The sequence below is a fragment of the Dromiciops gliroides genome, chromosome 2, assembly GCF_019393635.1.
Source record: "Dromiciops gliroides isolate mDroGli1 chromosome 2, mDroGli1.pri, whole genome shotgun sequence".
Taxonomy (NCBI): Eukaryota; Metazoa; Chordata; class Mammalia; order Microbiotheria; family Microbiotheriidae; genus Dromiciops; species Dromiciops gliroides.
In genome coordinates this window covers 87138692-87163588 of record NC_057862.1, presented here as the reverse complement: position 1 = coordinate 87163588, position 24897 = coordinate 87138692, and the positions used below count along the sequence as shown (strand labels likewise).

General features: G+C 38.0%; 1 protein-coding gene across 1 annotated transcript in view; it reads left to right on the top strand.

The window, feature by feature from the left end:
• LOC122738329 (deleted in malignant brain tumors 1 protein-like) overlaps window positions 1-24897 on the top strand; it is a 146609-nt gene that overhangs the window by 21656 nt on the left and 100056 nt on the right. Inside the window, 11 exon segments of the mRNA XM_043980376.1 lie at window positions 8361-8429; window positions 8885-8917; window positions 10205-10522; window positions 10656-10685; window positions 13264-13296; window positions 15366-15513; window positions 17353-17543; window positions 19478-19524; window positions 20556-20607; window positions 21543-21899; window positions 24296-24627. Coding sequence (XP_043836311.1) covers window positions 8361-8429; window positions 8885-8917; window positions 10205-10522; window positions 10656-10685; window positions 13264-13296; window positions 15366-15513; window positions 17353-17543; window positions 19478-19524; window positions 20556-20607; window positions 21543-21899; window positions 24296-24627 — 1610 coding nt within the window.

Below are 24897 nucleotides of genomic sequence, written 5' to 3'. Positions count from 1 at the left end.
AGCCACTAGGGGGAGCAAGCAGTTCTTATTCTACATGTCATCCCTCTGCCACAATATTTCTAAATTTGATCCCTTCCATATCTCTTGGGTTAAAAGGCAAGAAGCTTCAGCCATGACTGTTGTCCCAAGGAATATTGCTCATTATCACAGACAAGCAGAAATAAAGACATTTGAACCTTTTGGCTCAAACTTTAGGCAAAATAATCTCCTGGTCCCCAGGCTTACAAAATTATTAGGGATTGAGAAGAAAATGAGATGAGCCTCAGGCCACCTAAAAGAGTGGGCCAGAAAAAGTTTAATATCCTAGAATATACATGAATTCTCACCATTGCGTTTCCTTAGATGACTGGACAGCATTGTTCATTCTCAAGGAACCTGTGTGTGTGAAAAGCTCTGGCACTGATGGGACTGATGGGACTGATGTGGTGCGCCAACAACTGGATTTCAGCTAATCCATTTCAACCCTGGGAGGGGCCCACTTAGGAGCAGGCTCAGGAAAAATCCTTCTGGACAATGTGCAGTGCATGGGGAAAGAGAGCCATGTGGGCAGTGCCCCCACTGGGCAGGGATACACACGATTGTGGGCACCAAGAAGATGCTGGAGTCATCTGCTCAGATTTACTTCTTTGATACCCATTGAAGGCCACTTCGTGATTCCTCAAGCACTTTAGCAATTGATGATGTGGTGCTGGAGGCAGTGAGGGCAATGAAAAAATCTGTTAACATTCTGTGTGTGTGTGTGTGTGTGTGTGTCTGTGTGTGTGTGTGTGTGTGTGTCTGTGTGTGTGTGTGTCTGTGTGTGTGTGTGTCTGTGTGTGTGTCTGTGTGTGTGTCTGTATGTCTGTGTGTGTATGTCTGTGTGTCTGTGTCTGTGTCTGTCTCTGTCTCTCTGTGTCTGTCTCTGCCTCTCTGTGTCTGTCTCTGCCTCTCTGTCTCTCTGTCTCTGTCTCTGTCTCTGTTTCCCTGTCTCTGTCTCTCACACTCACACACACATACATGCACATAGACACAGAGGCACTGACTCTTTAAATGATACAAAACCAGTAGGTAGGGGCATCTAGGTGGTGCAGTGGATAGAGCACCGGCCCTGGATTCAGGAGGACCTGAGTTCAAGTCCGGCCTCAGACACTTGACACTCACTAGCTGTGTGACCCTGGGCAAGTCACTTAACCCTCATTGCCCCACACACAAAAAAACAAACAGTAGGTAGGATGACATATGTATTTGAACTTGCTAAATATTCTTTTGGTTCTCTTTACACAGTGAAATGGTGCAGTGTATAGAGGGCTAGACCTGGGGTCAGGAAGACTCATCTTGCTGAGTTAAAATCTAACCAAAGATACTTATTAGGTTGTGACCCTGTGCAAATCACTTAACTCTATATGCCTTAGTTTCCTCATCTGTAAAATGAGCTGGAGAAGGAAATGGCAAACCGCTCCAGTATCTTTGCCAAGAAAACCCCAAATGGGATCACTAAGAGTTGGACACAACTGAAACAAGTGAATAACATATAGGGAGAAAGAAAAGAGACACACAGGGCATATTATTTAGACTCTACCTTCACAATGCCAAACATCTGGGTGCTTAAACATAACCTGACATTTGGCATCTATGTAGCTATATATATGTGGAGATATTTCTGTAATATTTTCCTAAATATTTCCTTGGATTTAGTTTTTGAAGACATGACCTCATTTGGCTAAATAGTCCCTTGGATGAGAAAGTCTGATTTATGCAGTATCAAAGAGTTACAATATCCTAAACAAGATGAATGCTATAAAGGTGTTCAAAGTTTCCTGGCCCCTATGGCAAGATTTAGAGTTAAATACGCTTCATTTTTCTTTTTCAGTACAGACCTAATATTTTATCTTTGTAGGAAATTCTCAGTGAAAAAACCTCCTGTACCAGATCAGATCTGTAACTGTTATACAACCTATATACTTAAGAGAGTTGCTTGAGAAACCAAGAGATTAAATAATTTACCCATCATCACCCAACCAGTATGCATCAGAGGACAAACTTCAGTCCAATTCAAGAAAGAGTTTTAAGTGCCTACTATATACCAGGCACTGTGTTAAAAACTGGGCAGAAAAAAAAAAGGCAAAAGATAGTGACTATCTCCGAGAAGAGGTCACCTCCCCCTCTGCTTCCCAAATAAGGACTGTAAGCTCATCCAGTTTTCTTCATCAATAGAAAGTACGCTTCTCAGGTTACCAACTTTCCTTTAACCTCATTGCATAGCAAATATTCCGTAGTTCTAGACACAAATAAACTGGTGAATGCAATAACACATTTCTGTTGACAACTAGTTATAATTCTGATTTTATTCCAGGACCTAAAGGGCAAATTAAAGAACTATACGTGTACTAGAAACTTAGAGTTTAGTAAATGAGACAACTTATTTTTTCATTATAAGCATTACTAAGAGTAAAGCCCTTGCATTTGTATAGCACAGTAAGCAGAGAATTTGGGTGTATATTATTTCTCATTTGAGCTTCACACAAACCCCACAAGGTAGATGTTATAAGTGTCATTTTCTGAATTTTACACCTAAGGAAATTGAGGCCTAATAACATTAAGTAACTTCCTCCCAATCAAAAAGTTAGGAAGTTACAGAGCTGGGATTTGATCCTTAGTCTTCCAAGTCCAAGTGCCTTGCTCTTTCCATTAGGGGAGTGTTTGTGACAGAGCTAAATTGGTCATTACAGAGAACAGGACTATATCTAAGGTACTAATAGAGTGATATCATCTCCATTTGGTCACATTATCAACTAGTGGAATAGCTGCTCTAATACCCTCAAAAGAGAGTGCAGTCATTCATACATCCCATTTATCAGAAGGTAAGGCAATGCTTTTGCTTAATTCACTGCCATTTAGGAACTTATTTTCTGTAGCTCTCTTTTTCTGAGTTATTATCATGTCAATTTTATAACATCTTTGGAGCCCACAAATCTACATTCCTAAATTAACACACTCTCCTAAATAAGGGAGAGTCAAACTTGTTTATATAATAATATTTTTATTTAAATAGCATCTATGGGTTTTGAATTGCTTTCAAGATCCATTATCTCACTGGATCATCACACTATCCTTGGGAAATAGGCAGGTCAAGTGCTATAATCTCCATTTTACTGACAAGGAAATTAAGTCTCTGGGAAGTTAAATGGCATATTCAAAGTCAAGGTCACATAGTTAGTAAATGGTACCAGGGCATGAACCTGGGACTTTTGACTAATGCTATTACCGCAACCCCAAACCATAGTGCCTCTGTGACCAGAGGTTAATGTTCCTTTGAAAATTTCAGAGATATTTGTGAAGTAGTCCCACCTTTCCAACTCTGTCACTTTGTGAAATTTCATAGTCCATCCTTTGTTCGTGGCAGAAGTTAAGGAGAATGAATAAGCTGGGAATGTCAATCCAGGTGACAGTTCTTATCATAATTAGGCAAGCAAAGAAGAAGCAACGTTCCTGTTGAGGTTACTTATTTGATTTGCCTTCTGATTTTTACAATAAAGGTGAATATACTGACGACAGGTTCATATCTTTCCTCATCCTTCCATAGTACTTAAACCACCCTTATTTACATTGCATTCTGCACCATAAGGTATAGCATTGTATCATATTTTTGTATGTTTCTGATCTTCCTAGAGATTTTTCCATAAGGGTTTAAACCATATTTAGTTCGTTTCTTCATCTCTCCAATGCTGAACTTTGTATTTAGTTGACATAATAAATACCAAAAGATGGATGGATGGATGGATGGATGGATGGATGGATGGATGGATGGATGGATGGATGGATGGATGGATGGATGGATGGATGGATAGATGTTCCTAGAATCAAAAGCTCATTTATTTAGTCAACAAATACTTATTAATCGCCTACTATATGTCAGGTGCTGTGCTAATTGCTTGGGAGAAAAAGAAAGTCGCTGCTATCAAGGAACTCAGAATCTAATGGGAGAGACAACATGCAAACAATTGTGTACAAATAAGATATATACTGGACAAATTGGAAATAATCTCAGAGGGAAGACACAAGGATTAAGCACGATCAAGAAAGGCTTCTTGAAGAAACTGGGATTTTAACTAAGACTTGAGGAAGCCATGGAAAACAGGAGGCAGAAATGAGGAGGAAGAGGATACCAGACATGGGGGGGGGGAAGGAAAATACCCAGAATTGTGGATGAGAGGGACTTTTAAGATTATCTAGTCTAACCCTGCCTAGAATAGCTGCAGAAACTGAGTCCCAAAGAGATTGAATGACTTGCCCATGGCCACCTAGATAAATGGCACGTATAGATCTTGAGACCAGGTGATAGTGGGTCATACCTCTAGAGCTAGAAGGGACCTCAGAAACCATCTTGTCCAACCCTCTTATTTGATGGGTGAGGAAATTAAGATCCAGGGAGGTTAATGGACGTCCTCAAAGCAACCTAGTATAAAGTAGCAGAGATGGTCCTTAAAGCCAGATCCTCTCACTCCAAACCAAAGTTCTCTTTCCATTGTATTCTCCCAGGCTTCTTCCCTTTCAAATTCAGTTCTGTTTCTCTCTCTCTCTCTCTCTCTCTCTCTCTCTCTCTCTCTCTCTCTCTCTCTCTCTCTCTCTCTCTCTCTCTGTCTCTCTCTCTCTCTCTCTCTCTCTCTCTCTCTCTCTCTCTCTCTCTCTCTCTCGCACACACGCACACACGCACACACGCACACATGCACACACACATACGCACACCTCATTCCTAAAATAGTCAGCCAAAACACATTGGTTAAATATCTACTGTGTGCCAAATGTTGTGCTAAATCTCACTATTGTGGTTCCTTAGATAACAGTGAGGTTAGTGGATAGGTTTTCACAATATGTCAACACTCTCTACCAAGAAACCCGGGGAACTATGTATAAGAATCTTTGGAGGGGCAGCTAGGTGGTGCAGTGGATAGAGCACCGGCCCTGGATTCAGAAGGACCTGAGTTCAAATCTGGCCTCAGACACTTAACACTTACTAGCTATGTGTGACCCTGGGCAAGTCACTTAACCCCAATTGTCTCATAAAAAAAAATATCTTTGGAATAAGAATGGAGCTGGTATCATAAGCTAAGAAAGAGAGTATAAATCGACTTGTTCTCAAAAAGTTCTCACTTTGGAGTCGTCTCAGGAAGAATTGTACAATGTGCAGAGCTGGCTCACACACAGAGATGGTCAGTGCCCCTCCCCATAACTGATCGTCAAAAAGATTCTGGAGGTGTCCGATTTGACTCACTCTTTTCTTCCTCTCCAAATACTACCTCCTATTTGGATACCTAAGGATACTATGAGAGGCAGCTAGGTGGCGCAGTGAATAGAGCATCGGCCCTGGAGTCGGGAGGACCTGAGTTCAAATCCGGCCTCAAACGCTTAACATTTACTAGCTGTGTGACCCTGGACAAGTCACTTAACCCCCATTGCCCCACCAAAAAAAAAAAAAGGCAAAGGAATGAATGATGGAATCCTAGAGACACTGAGAAAGATGTACCAGTAATGGGCTCTTTGTCTCTTTCTCACTGATAGGTGCTAGTTCTCCAACTTCTCTATTCACAGGTAGGACACATTATATGTGAGTCAAATATTAGCTACCATCTCACCTAAATGATGTGAGTTTTGTTGTTATTGGTGTTGTCATGTCTGACTCTTCATGATCCTATTCGGGGTTTTCTTGGCAAAGATACTGAAGTGGTTTGCCATTTCCTTCTCCAGCTCATTTTATAGATATGGAAATTGAGGCAAATAGGGCTAAGTGACTTGGCCAGGGTCCCACAGCTGGTAAAAGTCTGAGCCCATATTTAAACTCTGGAAGATGACTTCAGGCCTAGCGCTCTATTGCTATGGCACCCCCTAGCTGCCCCCGCTGTGAGTTTTACAAAGTTCAAAAGGGACACTTGAACTGCCTTTATGGTAGCAAGTTCCATTATAGCCAGTGCTCCCAGGGCTAGATAGCAAGGTGGAATGGACAGAATCTGGAGAATAGATCTAGTCCTAGCTCTTCCACTTAGTAGTCATGGGACCTGGAACAAGTCTCTAAGTCATTCTGAGCCTTAGTTTCCTCATTTTAAAAAAGGAGTTAGGGAGCAGCTAGGTGGCGCAGTGGATAGAGCACCGGTCCTGGATTCAGGAGGATCTGAGTTCAAATCTGGTCTCAGACACTTGAAATTTACTAGTTATGTGACCCTGAGCAAGTCACTTAACCCCAACTGCCTCACCAAAAAATAAAATAAAATAAAATAAAATAAAAAAGGAGTTAGTAATATCTGCCCTATGAGAGGAAGTATGGCACATGGGATAGGGAGCTGGGCTCTGAGTTAGGGAGATCTAGATCAAGTCCTGCCTCTGACTCCTTCTGGCTATATGAACCTGGGCAAGTCCCTTAACCTTTCAGTGTCTCCAGATAACAATAGTTTTATTTATATATATATATATATATATATATATATATATATATATATATGTATATGTATGTGTATGTGTATATATATGTATATGTATGTGTATATATGTATATGTATGTGTATGTGTATATATATGTATATGTATGTGTATGTGTATATATGTATGTGTATGTATATATGTATATATGTGTGTATGTATATATGTATATATGTGTGTGTATATACATACACATACATATATATGTATATCTATATGTATGTATAGTTATGACTATAAGTTGCAGAGAAAGTGCCACTCTACATTGGTAGATAAAGTTCCTCATGGGGATTTCTATACACCAATGCAATCACAGGCTCAGGTTACATTTTTTTTTAATGAGGCAATTGGGGTTAAGTGACTTTCCCAGGGTCACACAGCTAGTAAGTGTCAAGTGTCCTGAGGTCAGATTTGAACTCAGGTCCTCCTGAGTCCAGGGCTGGTGCTCTATCCACTGTGCCACCTAGCTGCCCTCAGGTTACATTTTAAATACATTTATTAAATGCATTTAGGTATTTACATATATATTAACATGCACTTGTAAAGAAATATTGTCTACAGGTATATGTGTATAGATATATTGAAATATTATACCTACCCAGTTGACATGGTTGTTGTAAGGATAAGGAAATACTTAAAAACTATAAAATGCATGAAAGGCATTATTAATAATAATAGTTATTATGAAAAAAAAATCCTGTATAACAATGTGGTTTCCATGTTCTGGGATCAGCACTAAGCAATGGCTTTGACTAGGAAAATCATATTACAGTGAATCTCCACAATGAGGCACCTAACACAATAAATATATTTTTCTTCTGTAACTAAGCAAGTCTGGGGTTCAGGGGTAGGAAGTGGGACCTTACAATGTGTGTCTCATTTTCCACCCCATCACGTGCCTTGATTAGCTCACTAATGAAGGAGAACAATTACTAAATTATTGAAAACAGTATATAACCAGAAATAATTTCTAAAATGAAACATTTGCTATTTCAGTTTTATTCTGAAATAGTTGAGTAGATTTTTAAAATTTTCCATGATTAACTCATATAGTATATACTTGAAAGTTGACCCTAAAATGCATTTTTATGTCACCATTGGAGGTTAGTGTTGAAAATCAGATATTATTTATTAAAATTGTCGTTCCTATGGGGTCGTCCACAAGCAGCAAAGCAATATCATTTTCTTTCCTAACTAGAGACCTTGCAGATGAAGGGTTATTTACATTATTTTGGTTTTTTTCTTGTATTTTATTCTGTTTCATTTAGTTGGTTTGTGCTGAATCCACTTATAGGGTCCTTTTTTACTATGTGGTACAACAGAAAGGGGAAGCTAGGTGGCTCAGAGGATAGAGTACTGGACCTGGAGTCAGGAAGACTCCTCTTCCTGAATTCAAATCTAGCCTCAAACACTTACTAGCTGTGTGACCTTGGGCAAATGACTTAATACTATTTGCCTCAGTTTCCTAATATGTAAAATGAGCTGGAGGAGGAAATGGCAAAGCCCTCCAGTATCTTTGCCAAGGAGACTCCAAATAGGGTCACAAAGAGTCAAACATATCTGGAGAGAACAACCAGCAAAAAGAAGACTAGACTTAGATTGAGGAAACAAGTATAAACCCTGGTCTTTCCAGTTACTATCTATATGATCTTGCATAAGTCACTTAGCTTCTTGGGCTCAGTCTCAATCCTTAGAAATTGAAAAGACCGGATTAAATGAATTATCTAAATTCATTTATCACTATATATCCATAATCCATCATGAGTGCAGAAATCATTTATTACCATTTAGTATTCCTTATTTTCCTAAACTTATTTACCTTATTATAATATTTTATAATAAAATAATAATTATTATAATAATTTTGATTCAACAACAATAATGTTTTCTGTTTATATTTTATTTCCTAGTACCTCCTGAACATCCAGTTTCTAAGCCATCACTGATGTTAGCCGAACACTCAGCAGCTGTCCTTCCAGGTAGATCAAAATCATTGCATAAACTAATTATATGAGCATCAGATTCATTTTCTATGAAATATTGCCCCTTTTTACCTTTAGAAAAGAGTTAAAGTATAGTAAGGTGTCATCCATGTTAAAAGTTGCCTTGTAAGGCAACAAGTTCTCCATTCATTCAAGCAATCTACAAATGGTTATTAGGTATCTATTCATATGTGAATAATCTCAAAACTTCACTAAGCATAAGGAAAGTATGGGACTTTTTTGCAGGTCCACTCCCAAGTCAAGTCTCCATGGGAGGAAAAAAAACAAACACAGCATAAACATCTGACACTCATTTAATGTGGGTTGTTTCTTTCATGCCCAGAAAATGTTGAAGCTGATTAGGGTTTATGTAACATTAATACTGTCTTGCTTCTGATGTTCAATAATAGGGCAACAAAACAGACAGTAAATGTTTATTTCTTATGTTGTAGATCATGAAAATGCAGCTCCTTCTAAATCTCAAGGTAAGGCATATTTTTTTTCATGATTCCCTGGTCTTTAACAATCAGAGCATACCCCTCCATAAAGAAAAAAGAAGGATGTCAGAAGAGTTAAATTCCAATGATATCTGTGTCTGTGTCAAAGAAAAAGTAATTGTTAATGATAGAGAGAAATTCTGTTGTATGCCTCACCTTTACATAGCCCATTTTTTTTCTTGCAATACTCTTTATAGATAATATTTCACTCATTATTCATAAGAACTCAGTCAGATCATACAGGATTATTACCTACCCATGGTCACTTACAGTTAGTAATTGGTGAAACCAGATCTCCAAGTAAGGTTTTCTAACTCAAAGTTCTATATTCCCAAATACACACACACACACACACACACACACACACACACACACACACACACGGAGCATAGGTATTACTAGAGCTATAACTTGCAATTCTGTGGCAAATAAAAGTGCCTTCTTGACAAGCAATAAGACAAATTTATTTAAATTTTCCATAAATTATTTAAATTTATTTAAAGGTAGCAGAGAAAAGAAAGAGACCTCTTGACATGAGGTCCTAGTAGGACCTTGACAATACCCCCAAGATACTCTCCCTTGATGGGGAAATTAGAGACCCATGGGACCCCATGAGGCTGTTTGGTAGAAAAGTTTCTCTATAAAAAAAACAAACAAACATTGAGGTAAGATCAGAATGGGAAGAGAAAGAAAAATAGAAAATATATATAGTGTACAATTGTAACGACTGAACCCTGAACTACTTAAACAAGTAATTAAAGATAAAAAATGAGACACGGGCAACCAAGTCAGCAAAAATTTACTGAGGGCTTGCTATGTGCTAGGCAAGTCACTTAACCCTCATTGCCCTGCAAAAGCAAAAGCAAAAGCAAAAACAAAAACAAAAACAAACAAAAACCACCAAGATCTATGGGAATTTGGAGGGCAGAGAGTTCACTTTCAGAAGAGGTGATTATAGAAGGCTTCCTAAAGGAAGTACATGAGAATTGCTCTCTCAAGACGGGGCAGGATTTCAATAGTCAGAAATGGGAAGAAAGAATTCTAGCTGGAGAGAACTAGTGAGGGCAAAGGCACCAAAACAAAACATGTGGACTTTAAAATTTTCCAACACACTTAAAGCCTAGTGTATGATGTCGGGGGTGAGGGGAGAGAGATAAGACTAGAGAGATCGGTCATTGAGAAAGAGAAGGGGCTCCTTTAATAGCAGAAATGAAGCATGTCAATGTACCTGGAGAGTTAGATTAAAAGCTAATACTCTACCTTCTTTGTGTTCAGGAGAATGGGTGCCACTGCGGCTAGTAGGAGGTGAAGGAAGATGTTCGGGACGAGTTGAAGTTTATTACCAAGGAGAATGGGGGACTGTGTGTGATGATCTCTGGGATATGAAACAAGCAAATGTGGTGTGCAGGCAACTAGAATGTGGCTGGGCCATTTCAGCACCAAGCGAGGCCCATTTTGGGCAAGGATCTGGGAAAATTCATCTGGACAATGTGCACTGTAAGGGAAATGAAAATTCTCTCGAACAGTGTTCCCATACAGGCTGGCTTTCCCACAACTGTGGCCATGGAGAAGATGCTAGTGTCATCTGTTCAGGTAACTTCTAATACTCCTTCTCAATAGTCTATCTTTTCAAATGGACAGTATTCTAAATAATTAGTTGAAAGCCTAAGAATCTGGCTAGTCATTAACTAATACCCAGTATTTTGATTTCTCTCAATGTTTCCAGATGCTGAAAATTCATCTGTTATACCACCAGGTAAGGGAATAAATCCTTATTCATGTAGTAGAGGAAAACAGAAGGGAAAAAGAATATATGAAGAGAAAGTTAGGGGTGATGGGGAGGAAGGAGGGAACTGAGACTGTGTGATTATTATGGAGAAAGCCAGCACCAGAATTAGGATGATGTAGACTCTAATCCTGTCACTAACACGCTGTCTTTGGGACACTGGGCCAGTCATTTAAATTTTCAGTCAGAGGTTCAGGAAATTTTCTAAGATTAAAGTTGCATAGGAATTGCCAATCTACCTTGATAGATGGAGTTACCTCACTGTGGAATTCTATATATCATCGCGAAGATGGATCCAAATTATATGTCTGTCTGTCTCTGTCTCTATCTAGATGCATATTTTTGTATGTATGTGTATATATGTATATGTATGTATATATACATGTGTATGTATATATACTTAATGTATATATTTATTCATTCATTCATTTATTTATTTGTTTGTTTATTTATTTATCTATTTATTTCTTTACCAAGACCTAGCCTTATTATTGGGGAGTAATGGTGGGAGAGTCTGAGTCTTATCTTTATTGAACTTTCCAAGCATCCGTGATACATTGCTATTTTCTCAGTTCATAGTCAACATATTTCAGAGCTAGTCATGTCATTTTACAAATGACTAGATTTACTAATTTGCAATTTACAAATGGCTTATCCCTCATTTTGCAAATAAGGACACAAAGGTTTCATCTCTCTAAGGTTAAATAAGGGAATATTAAATAGGAAGAAGCTGAAAAGTTCTCCAGTTTCCTCTAAGTCATATGTCATTTCATTTTAATGGCTGCATATTCCGAGAATATCAGAAAAAATAAAAGATTCCTGTGGAAATGCATCTAAAAGCAAAATGTCATTTTGTGGGAGGTGTTTGGAGCATTCCTGTAGTTAGGGATTTTGAGGTCTGGCTCAATGGGTCATGAAATGAGCCCACATGGCATGATAAAAAGAGTCCAGGACTTAGAGTCTAAAAACAGGTTTGAGTCCTCAACCATCAAGTACTTACTATGTGAACTTAAGGAAATCACTTGGCCTCTATGATACTTATCTGTAATAATATCCAACATAATTTGGTGACCCCAAACAACATTTGTGAGGATGAAATGAAAAAGTGCACCTAGCAGCCAATAACAGCTAGCATTTTTATAACACTTCAAGGTTTGCAAAGTGCTTTACAAATACTATCTGATTTTATCCTCACAACAACCTTGGGAGGTAGGTACTCTCATCATTCCCCTTTTACAGGTGAGGAAACTGAGACAGACAGAAGTTAAATGATCTTCACTTTCCCAGCCAGTTAAGTGTTTGAAGCTGGATTTGAACCCATTTGTTCCTGAGTTCAAGTCTCATGCTCTACTCTTTCTATCACATTCCTGCTCTAAACCTCTGAATCATAAAGCATGATAAAAATGTAAAGCATAATGAAGTGGCAATATATTTATTAAAAGTATAATGATCAGTACAACATATATTACCAAATATGTATTTATTGAGTGCAATGATCAGGTTATTTATGAAATGAGTGTTGGAGTCAAGTTACAATGCGTCCCACTGTGGCTGATCTGACCAATATGAGCTCAGAAGGCTCTACCATAGGTAGGGCATAAATAGTCCAAATGAGTACTTGGAGTGGAGATGTCTAAATTTGCACACCTCACATTTCTTTTGAGCTACTGCAATTCTGCTTTGCCCATAGCACACAGCGCCTTCTTTAATGTGAGCATGCCATGCAAGGTGGTCTTTGCCACTGTCTCCCATGTCTCACAATCACTTCCAAAGCTCTTCAGAGAGAGATGCCACTGTATGAACTTCCTGTGTAGTACTATCCACAAGAACAAAGTCTTTACAAAAGAAGGAAATAAGGAGCAGCTAGGTGGCACAGTGGATAAAGCACTGACCCTGGATCCAAGAGGACCTGATCCAGCCTCAGACACTTGACATTTACTACCTCTGTGACCCTTGGGCAAGTGACTTAATACCCATTGCCCTGCAAAAAAAAGAAGAAAAGAAAAGAAAAGACAAAGGAAGGAAATATTCTCTCATTCCCATAAGAACACCCTCTAAGGTGACTTTAAACCTAAATATATTGAGGGGGGCAGCTAGGTAGCACAGTGGAAAAAGCACCAGCCCTCGATTCAGGAGGACCTGAGTTCAAATCCGACCTCTGACACTTGACCCTTACTAGCTGTGTAACCCTGGGCAAGTCATTTAACCCCCACTGCCCTGCAAAAAAATAAAACAAAACCAAAAAACCTAAATATATGACCTTTTGATCATGCTTTCTTGAGTCTTACTTCCCCTATGAATGGGTAATGTGAGGGCCAAAATTTGATATACAGAGCATTATTTGGGTGACACCTTAATATTGGGATCCCAGAAATATGAGGGACCTTTTAGGTTTACCCTCCCCTCTGAACTGCCCTTTTTAGATATTTCATGAGCCAAAATTTCATTTCTTTAATTTCCTTTGTATTTTGTGATGCAAATATAATGCACCAAAGTCTGAAAAGTGCCTAGTCATTGACTACCTTTTTCTTTCTGTTTACTTTCACAGGTCTTCCACTTGCTGCTCCTGTAGAGATAAATGGTGAGCTTCCTACCAACCTAGAAATAGCTAGTTGTGTATAGGCCACTTACCATGTTTTATCATTATCTCCCTGAAGTTCTAGAAAAAATAGGCAAAGGATTCTGCTAAGAAAACTGGTATCCAGGGAACCAGCCTTTCCAGCTAAGATGCTCACTAAAATCTGTAGTCTAAGCATAGGTTTTACTAACCAAAAGCTGTTTCATACTTTGCAGCCCAACCAGCTCACTGGAAGGACCAATGAGGGTCAATGATGTGCTGGATAGTACACTGGACCCACAGACAGAAACACCTGGGTTCAAGTCCCACTTCAGACATTTACTCAATGAGTGATGCTGAGCAAGCCACTCTAGAGCCTCAATTTCCTCATTTGGAAAAGTAGGATACAAACAGCACCTAACTACCTCACAAAGTTCTTATGATGATCAAATAAGATAATACTTGTACAACATTTTGTTTACTTTAAATCAACAGGTCAACAAGCATTTCTTAAACACCTACTATGTGACAGGCACTGTGCTATGGTACTCGATAAGTGTCAGTTATTACTATTGTTTTAGTTAGTAAGATCAGGAAGAACAAGTAGCCAGTAATTGTCGCTCTTCTTGGAAGTCATGGTGGAAACCAAGTACAGATGGGTAAAAATCAGTCCAAGAGCAGACAGTGAATTTATTGCTTGTGATAAAGTAAATGAAGTTTGCCTTCCTCACACTTTTTTAGGTATCTTGCTTGGTCAGATTGACTAAGAAAATCACATTTTAACATTATCTATGTTCTATTGTATTTTTATTTAGTTTTGTTAAATATTTTCCAATTACTTTTTAATCTTGTTCTGGCAGCACTCAGGAGTATAGCTTGTCTCATATAGGCAAGCAATTGACTGGGGCTTAGGTTTATTTTTTCATACAGTCCCATGGGGGACTGGCCATGTCCTTGACATCTCTGCACTATATTGCCCATGTTACTACTATTAGAAAAGCAACTTAAACTATATGATCTACTTATGGTGGGTAATAGGTGTTATCTCTGTATAAAAAGATAGAACATTTATACATTTGCCAGAATTTCATTTAGTACACTGAAGCAGTAACTTATTAATTAAAACTAATGGTGAGTCAATTAGGACTGCCTGATAAAATCAGGCAATAGAGCAAAAGTTAAAAGGAAAAGCTTATGGGGGCACTTAGGTGGTACAGTGGATAGAGCACCGACCCTGGATTCAGGAGGACCTGAGTTCAAATCCGACCTCAGACACTTGACACTTACTAGCTCTGTGACCCAGGGAAAGTCACTTAACCCTCATTGCCCCACAAAAAAAAAAAGGAGAAGCTTACTAGCAACAGAGATCTCAGGTTATTGTATATATTTGTTTTTAAAAACAAGAGAACAGATGAGAGACATTTACAATTTTATACATGTGCTTCATTCCTTAATTTTCTATGGTTGTACAGACATTTTGACAAGTTTATCTCTCTCATCCTATCAAAGCACAAAAATTGAATGACCCATGAGAACCTTTGTTATAAAGGAATAAACAGGGAATTGGAGCATCTAGGTAGCACAGTGGATAGAGTACTAGGTCTGACGTTAGGAAGATTCACCTGAGTTCAAATCTGACTTAAGATTCAAGTTCAAGTCACTTAACCCTGTTTGCCTCAGTTTCCCTATATGTAAAATGAGCTGGAAAAAGAAATGATAAACTACTCCAATATCTTTGCCAAGAAAACCCCAAATGGGGTCACAAAGAGTCAGACATGACTAAACAATAACAGGAAATTGGCTGTATGACATGACTTAATTTAATTAAAATATATTTACTTAGTGCCTATTAAATGTGCCAGTTATTGAGCTAGGTTCTGGGTATATAGAGACCAAAATAGTCCCTGCCCTCGAGAATCTTAAATTTAATTGGGAAAGAAAGAAATATAAGAGAATTTGAGGAGGGAGAAAGCATTGACACCTGGAAGTGGGAGTAATAAGAAGATTCCCATGGTAGGCAACAACTGACATGAACCTTAGAAGATGATAGTGATAACACAAAATAACTGAAAATGTCTTCCTTCTACATTCAGGAAAATCTTCCTGTGGTGGCATCATCTCAAATACATCTGGGGCAATTAGAAACCCTCCCAAAAATGAAATGCACGACAACATAACATGCATTTGGGAAATAAAGGCCAATTCATCTGATCACATATTGCTGGCATTTCCTTATCTTAAGTAAGTACGAAGTAAAGTAGCAACATGGTATTGGTCTAGCTTTTATCATCCCAATAATTAATTCTCTAGAGTTTCTTCTTGACAAAGGAGAATAAAATATCCTTCTACATTTTAATTTGAAATGAAATCCATCCCATAAGTTTCAATTCATTTCATTTTTAATTATAAAATGTTTAGTGATGAATTGCTGTCCAAGATATTAACTACAATTGTTACTACTTTTACCGAAATGTTGTTCAATCAAAACATTATTTCCTATAGGCAGGCAGTTGACTGGGACTTGGATTTTATTTTTTCATACAGAAATTTCCATTGTAAAACTTTTCATGGATATTACCCAGACTTTATAATGAAGGTACAACTAGTCCCCTACATCCAGGGAAGGCAAGTTAGGACTTTGCCTCAGAGCACTGACATTTAGATGGTTTCAGAGAGAGCACCTGCATTACTAGGGCATAGGAACAACTGAATTTAGCACCAAGTTAGGAAATTATCAGACAGTGTGCCCCCTGTCCCCTTGGCTAAACCTCTGCTGACTTCCTCCCCAGTGTGACCCTACCGTACTCCCCCGACTGTGACCTCCTCAGCAATGGTCTTGCAGTGTCTCAGGGTTCCCCAACAAACTTAATTTGTTTTAGAGTTGTTTTGATGGTACAATTTGACTATTTATTCTAGGCACATTTTGTGAAACATGGACCAGCTGAAAAATTATTTGTTATAACTCTGGGAATAGCAATTAGCAAAAGAGCATACCACTTCCACAAAGCCCATCTGGCAAATGTAAGTGGTCTCTCATTTATGAATAGTTTTTATTCCAAAAGTTAATATGTTAATCCAATTGTTTGGAATTCTAACTGGTTTTGCCTATTGAAATAATATTATAATAAGCAGTTAGGTTTCCAGGCCAGCCCACAGAAGCCTATTTAAAACATAATGTACGGGGCAGCTAGGTGGTGCAGTGGATAAAGCACCGGCCTTGAATTCGGGAGGACCTGAGTTCAAAGCCAGCCTCAGACACTTGACACTTACTAACTGTGTGACCCTGGGCAAGTCACTTAACCCCCATTGCCCTGCCCCCCCCCCAAAAAACCCCACAACATAATGTACTTAATCTCTGGTATTGAGTACTATCCTGAGTACTGAGTCCTGGAAGTGGGGGAGAGTTATGAGCATGTGTTGTAAAAAAGGAGAAGGAAGAAGAAAAGGTTTGCTCAGCAATAAATGAAATAAATGAATTTTGTCCTCATCTCCCTTTTAGCACCCCCTACCCAATTTCTGGTGCTCCTGCCCAAGTCCTCTCTTACTATTTTTGCTAATAAAGGCAGCTCACATTTATATAGTGTTCTAAGTCATTTGATCCTCCCAATAAACCTATGAACCAGGGGCTGTTATTAGCATCACCATTTTACAGAAAAGGAAACCAAGGTTTAGGGATGTTAAGTGACTTCATCTTGTCAGAAGGGTAATAAATAACAGAGGGAAGAACACCACACAGCTCCTTCTGAATTGCAATACAGCACTCATCCCACCATACCACTCTGCCTTTCACTCATGTCATCTTTCTGATCTTCAGCTGACTCATCTGTAAAGTGGGGTGACAATAGCATTTATTTTTCAAGGCTGTGTGAGACTCAAATGAGGTAATATATGCAAAATTGCCTGCAAATCTTACTGTGACATTTAAATACCAGGGATTGTTTCTTTATCCTAATTTACAGATACTAGCTATTTCTGTGCATTAGCTATTTCAGTTCTGTGATGTCTAAAAACAACACGTCTATAGTCTACATGGCATTTGTATTGTTCTCTAATATGGAGAATGTGAATTTGTTTCCATAGCCTGGACTGCACTAATGAATATTTTGATATCCTGGATGGAGATCGATTTTCTTCTGTTTCCCTGGGGAGGATTTGTAATGGAACCTACCCCACATACTCTTCTTCTTCTAACACAATGACACTTGTGTACTACCGCAGTTACAACAATATAGGAAAGAACTTTGTTGCTTATTACTATTCTGAGGCCAAAGGTAAGAATTTTTTTTAAAAACCACAATGTCCAATTTCACAGTGACATACTCCTTAGCATTCCATTAAGAAGTAAATATTGACATCCTACTCAAAATGTTTTCCTTCAAGTGTCTTGATTAGGTATTTATATCAATATACAACTGCCAATCTGAGAAGATTAAGATAATTTTTTTCTGGGGGCAAGGGACTGGCCTAAATATATTTTGTACTTTGTCTTGAACCTTGCACTATGTGATATTAGAAATGTACATCATGGGGGCAGCTAGATGGCGCAATGGTTAAAGCGCTGGCCCTGGATTCAGGAGGACCTGAGTTCAAATCCAGCCTCAGACACTTGATACTTACTAGCTGTGTGACCCTGGGCAAGTCACTTAACCCCCATTGCCCCACAAAAAAAAAAAAAAGAAATGTACATCATGGGGCAGCTAGATGGCACAGTGCATAAAGCACCAGCCCTGGATTCAGGAAGACCTGAGTTCAAATCCAGTCTCAGACACTTGACAACTTACTAGCTGTGTGACCCTGCACAAGTCACTTAACCCTTAACTTAAAAAGAAAAAGAAAAAAGAAATGTACGTAATTTTGAAAAATCATCTTTTTATTTCACTTCCTCATGTTTTAAAAAATGTACAATTGATGATATGAAAAGCAGCATGGCATAATAGAGAAAAGAGCTGGCCCCTGCCTCTGACATATCCTGGCTTTGTGACCCTGGGTAAATCACTTAAACTCTTAGTCCCACAGACAGCTCTCAAAAGCCCATATGTTGCAGAAAGAAAAACGTGTTAACTTGTGCTGATGGGGAGTGTTTCCTCATCTGAGACATCTCTGTACTAGTGAAATTACAGATCCAGGAACTTTCCCTAATATAAAATATGTCATCAAAATGTGTTTGTAAATGTTACCAATATTAATAGTACTGTAGCTTCACGGTGACTACAAATTTATTGCCATATAATTATTTTCTTGTACTTCCAGAAACTGCTTCCGAGATACCACATGTAACAAGTGAGTCATATTCCATTTTTAATTTAATTTAGTTTTTATAAATATTTTACATTATGTTTTACCTTTTGGCTTAATGAGTATTAATAATCTTATTCAGTATTTTCTTCTATCAATCCTAATTTACAGATATTAGCTATTTCTACACATTTTTATAAGTGTAATTGCCCAACTATAACTATGCTGTGATTTTAAACAACTTTAAATTGTCAGGTTACTTTTAAGCTATTTATTTATTTATTATAATCAGAATAACTAATAATCTAATGATAATTGAAATTAATAATTCAATGTTCTGTCAAAGGAGATACTATTTATCAAAATATACCCCCACACATTGAGAACAGTAAATGAAAGCAATTCTAATGAATCAGAAGACAATAGTTGTTTCTGTTCACAACAAGATATGAATTTGGAATATTTCTGTTCATACTTTTCAGTTTTCTCATCTGTATAACAAGGAGATTAGGTTATGTGATCTCTCATGTCCCTTACCTTTCTAAAATCCTATGATCATACATTTAACGCTAGTAAGGACCTTAGAGATCATCTGATTCAACACCCCAGTCTTACAGATCAAAAACCTGAGGCTCATAGAGATGTCTCCCTTAAGGTAACACAGTAAAATGAAAAGCTAGTTTTATAATCTAGGCCCTATAACAGAATATGAACTAAGGTGGAGTAATTAGAAGTTTGTCACAGGGAATGGACATTTATAATACTCTGACAGTAATTGTAATCCTTCACCAAGGTAAAGTTTAAAAAAAAAGAGCAAAACAACATAGACTTAATTTGTACAATTGTACATTTTTTAATTTTAGTGAGAATAGATTAGCAAAAGTAGTAAATTACCCAAAAGAATGTTTATTCCAACCTACCACTCATGACTTAAGATCTTTATTGAAACACTGCACTATTCCCTCCCCAGGCAGTTGCCTTCCTAAGTTTAACTACATCCTGGGCTCTCAGCCCAAAGTAAGGGCAATTGAATTTGACTTCTTATTTGTCACAGGTGTTTTTTGTGGTACTTGTCCAGGCTGCCAAAATGACCAACTATAGCTCTGTCCTCTGACTCCAAACCCAGTGTGATAACATTGTTATTCTTCATTTTGTTTTAAACACAGAATGACCATGATTAAAATTTATTAAATGACTGGGAAATGTTTAGGGCAAATAAATCCTACTGGGTTCCAAGGACATGAAGTCATAAATATGTTCAGAATGATGGCAGATCCTTGAGCAATGTTTGGAAGTTACAAAGAAGCAAACTTAGTTTTGATTAATAGTGACTCCCTGCTCTGGATCACCTTTTCCAGAAACTTCTCAACCATGCTCAGTTCACTCCCAACTCTACTCAGTCTTCATTTTTTTTTTCCCAACATCTTTTTAATTGCTTTCCCATTATTATGAAACCTCTCCCCTGATGTCCTATTCTTTGGATTGATGATTGTCGATCTAGAACACCCTTTTCTAGCAGGTCCTTTCCTATGCTCTCTTCACTCCTGGCTCAACTTACTCTCTGGATTCCAGATCCTCTTTATGCTTTATTGTTCTTCCATTATAATGTAAACTCCAAGAGGGTTAAGACTGTTTTATTTGTTTGTAGTTGTATCCCTACTGCTTAATACAATCCCTATTAGAAAGAAAATGTTTAATAAGTATTCTTTCAATATGCCCATCTAAATATTAGGGCAGCTTATAATAGATAATAATTTTGGAAGAAATGATACATAATTTCTTAAAGGTCTCATTTTGTTTTGGGATTTGGGGGGCATTCTTGTATCCCTAGCCATTACAACAACACCCAGGATAATAACAGCAAGAACAGGTAAACAACATGGTTTACTAAATTAATTCCTTTCTACTTAATGGTTGGATCTATGAAGAATCTCTTCCATTTGCAGATTGATGTATCTACCTAGATATTGCCCACTTGATTCTGCCCAAATACATTGACATAGTCAGTCATTCACAACCATTAGGAATGTTGGCTCTGACTTCAATAGCATGATGAAGATGATGATGCTATTGGTGTTGATGATGTTGGTGATGGTGATGGTAATGGTGGTGATGACAATATTGATGGTGATAATGATGAGTGACTGATTGCTCCTCCCTTCAGAGTCCTGAGGGTTGTAATTTTCTACTAATGTTACTCATGAGCCTCCATTTGGTATGCTTCCCCTTGGTTATCAATAACTCAGCCAAGGTTAGTTAGCTTTTAGAAAAGGATACCATATGTACCAAGCATGTATGCCATGAATTGTTATAGAAACGTCTCCCCAAGGGTTTAGGGCATATGATCTCACAAATAAACACAAGAACTTTCAGGAGTATTTTTCATAAACTACTTGGAGTACAATAGTAAGGCAAACATTTAGTGAATGTGTCAATGCACAGCTCTTGGTTATTAGAAATCCTTTTCTCCCCTTTATGGAATCCTCATGGAGGCTTAAGAAGCAGCTCTCTGATAAGCTCTGAGGGTTTGTGTCTCTGTAGAGTAGCGCCCCGCCCCGGTTCTTTTAATATTTTAATATCACTCAAGATATGCCTGTTGCCTCTCATTCTTGGTCATGAATAAAAGTCCATGTTGGGTTTGGACACTTTGGCCAAGAGATAATTCTGAAGCTGGTATTAAATTGATTCTATTGGTTCAACCTACTTCATTTGAATGATTATTTTTTATTTCACTGAAAAAACTTTGTCGTGTTTTAGGGACCAATGCTAATTAGTACCTCCATATCATCTGAATAGAATCATTTGGAGAAGTAGATTAACTACCAAAATAAAATGGTGTTAACTGGTGACTTCAAGCAAATTATACAATCAACCTCAATTTTTCAAGGAAGATAAGCCTGATTTTAAGATTTGGAACTTAGCTTGATTTTTAAAAGATGGGGTGGAAGAAAATAGTATTTCAGGATTCCTAGCTATTGACAGAGAAAAAGGGAGTCATTGTTTCATAGTTATAGTCATCATGTATCTGTCTTTAGGAGACTGGCCAAAACTACAGCTGGTTGGTGGTCCTGGGAGATGTGCAGGAAGAGTCGAAGTCCTTTACCAAGGGAACTGGGGAACTGTGTGTGATGACCTATGGGACCTTAATGAAGCAGAAGTAGTATGCAGGCAGCTCAAATGTGGACACGCTGTTTCTGCCCCAGGGAAGGCTCATTTTGGCCCAGGCTCAGGTGAAATTCTCCTGGACAACATGCAGTGTGCAGGAGTTGAACGTTACCTTGGACAATGCTCCCACTCTGGTTGGTCTGAACACAATTGTGGTCACCACGAAGACGCCAGTGTCATCTGCTCAGGTACACCCTCATCTCTCAAAAAACCACTTCCTTTATTATGTTTCCTCTGGACCAATGATAGTGATGTGTGAAAAAAGATAACAAAGACAAATAGAATAACTAAGAAATATTGATATGAAATTTTATTTGAGTTCTTTTAACCTGGAAATAATATTTCAGGTGTTAAATTTTCATATGAAATAAAGCACTTCAGTTTATTACAATTAAAATATGGGTTTACTGATGATTGACATATGTATAAAGTACTCATATGTTCCTATATTCCACTGAAAATATTAAGGAAAACAATTGAAACAATTAAGTCGAGATTTTTGTTGGTTATATGAGAAAAGCTAGATATTCTGAGTGATTAAGTAATTTGCAAATATGCAAGGGATCTTGCATTTTAACAGAGTATGGAGAAATTCCCTCCATCTCTGAAGATCTCAATTTGTCTATGGCATAGTAGATAAGTCCTGAGTTTACTTGAGATACATAAAAGTTAAGTATTATAATCCAGGATTACACAGCTACTAAGCTTCAAAAAGGAAATTTGAGCTCATATCTTCCTGACTCCAAATTCAGCATTCTATCTGTTATACTATACTGCTTGTTTTCCAAGGTATTTAAGCAATACTTTGGAGTAAACATTTATGGAAGCTTATGTTGACAACACTCTACATCAATAAGTTGCTTGTTAGTAAATTATTACTCTCTTATTTCACCCATGGTCAATCTTATCCTGAAAGAAATATCTTGCATATACTGGCTTAATAAATACTTAGCAATATACAGTCCCAAAAATCTCTTATCTTTTTCATTTAAATTGCCTAAAAATTGATAGACATTTTTTATTTCTCTATATAAACAGATGCAGAAGTTTCAAATGATACCAATCCAGGTATGTCTAAAGCTATATTTCAGAAACAGGTAACATGACATTGTTTAAAATATCTTGATATGGTTCTAAGTTATATATTCTTCCAGCACCTAATACAATTTCAGCTCAACAAATGTTTTGGCTACTCCTTAGTTTAATTAGGCACTCTTAAAAACCTCAAAAACTTTCAGTTCTCCAATATGTCACTTAGACACTACTTCAGTGACCAGAAAGTTTGGGGGTCAACCAAGTACCTAAGATTTCTTATGCTTGATACTTTGGGACAAAATATATCTGAAAAGATGCTGGTGAAGCAAGAGCTCTAGATGTAGAATAATTACATTATTGGAGAGACAAAATCAAGAGACTTATCTGAGTGCCAAAATTTAGAGGATCCTGATAGTACCTATATTCTTTTAACAAGTGGGCACAACTGAGCTAAATGTATAGTTTGAAAAAAAAGAATTAAATAGGAAGTTACTGTATGGACCACTCTTTCCCTTGGCTATGGCTTCCCCAGCAGTATTGTGCAGGTCTCCAAGAGCCAGCATCCTGAGGTCTTTGTCTCCCCCTTCTGGGGGCCTTACCACTGGGCCTTGTATTCTTTAAATCTGAGGTCTACCCCAATCCTCCCCAAAATACTGACTATATATGTTTTGGTCATAAGAATTGCCAGTTACATCTCAATGCTCTCCATTCTTCTAATCATTCCAATATTTCTGGCCCAGTTAACGGAACCAATGTTTGATTTAGTTTGTTAGAATAAGTTGTCATGACTGCCAAAAGTTGCCATTTTGATATGCACATGAGCCAGTAAACTTCTCACAGAAATAAACTCTGTCCCATGGACATAGACTGTACCCCTTTACTCAGTCAGTTGCCTCAGTAATATATTGTGAGCTCTTTGAGGTCAGGGACTGTCTTTTGCCTCTTTTTTGCATCCCTCACTTCTTAGCATAGTGCCTAGCACATAGTAGGTGTTTAGTAGATTTTTATTGAATGAATGAATATTTTTTCATCACCAAGAGGAATGCATAGGAGATTACATAGATAGCTCAGTTTTAATGAAGCCCCAACTACTGATAAATCAACTCAAAGCACATATCTTACCAACATCTTGTGTACAAGATGCCACACTTGCTATAAATTCTTAAGTTCTGTTCTCTTGTAAAGGAGAAATCACCAGGAAGCTAAGTCACCCGCGACTATAGTGACTATAATAGAAATATACACAACATATTAAGTAGTAGGCTATTTGCTTTAACTAAAACAGCTATTAATTCCCACTTCCAGGAATGAGCTCTTCGAGGCAATGTTTATCAGGATCGTTGGGTTTGGATTTGAAAGGGACATTAGAGATCACGTAATACAATCCCCTCATTTTAAGCAAAGCCCCAGAGGAGTAGGGTAGCTAACTTTCCCAAGATAAACGTAACATTGGAAAGATTTTAACCCAGGTCTTTGGTTTCCATGTCCAGTCCTTTCCTCACTATATCACATAGGTAATCCTTGTTCCTAGGATAAAGTGTACACTATACCTTCCATAGGTTCAAGATGAATAATTTTTTGTCTTTAGAAGACTGGCCAGAATTGCGGCTGGTGGGTGGCTCAGGACGATGTGCAGGACGAGTGGAGGTCCATTATCAAGAGATCTGGGGCACGGTGTGTGATGACCTGTGGGATTTAAATGAGGCCGAGGTAGTATGCAGGCAGCTGGGGTGTGGACAGGCCGTGTCGGCCCCTGGAGAAGCGCACTTCGGCCCAGGCTCGGGAAACATCCTCTTGGACAATATGCAGTGTGCCGGGACTGAACACTACCTAGGCCAGTGCTCCCACTCTGGATGGTCCAATCACAACTGTGGTCATCATGAAGATGCTGGCGTCATCTGTTCAGGTATATGTTATTCTGTCAGGAAACCAACTTTCTAAAGTTTTCTTCAAATGCCAGTGTCTAAAGGCTACAGGGAGCCTAATTCTAAGTAACTCTGTCCCCTTTATACCTTGCCCATCTATCCTTTTCTAACTGAGCTGCTGAAAAGCTCCAGAAAAGAATTTTGTCATATTGCTTCAAGCACAGCTAAAGGAAGAATAACATTCCAATCACTGCCCTACAGAATTAATTCTGGCTTCTCTTTCACTTCGTATTTGCTTTTTTAAAAAAAATGACATTTTATTTCT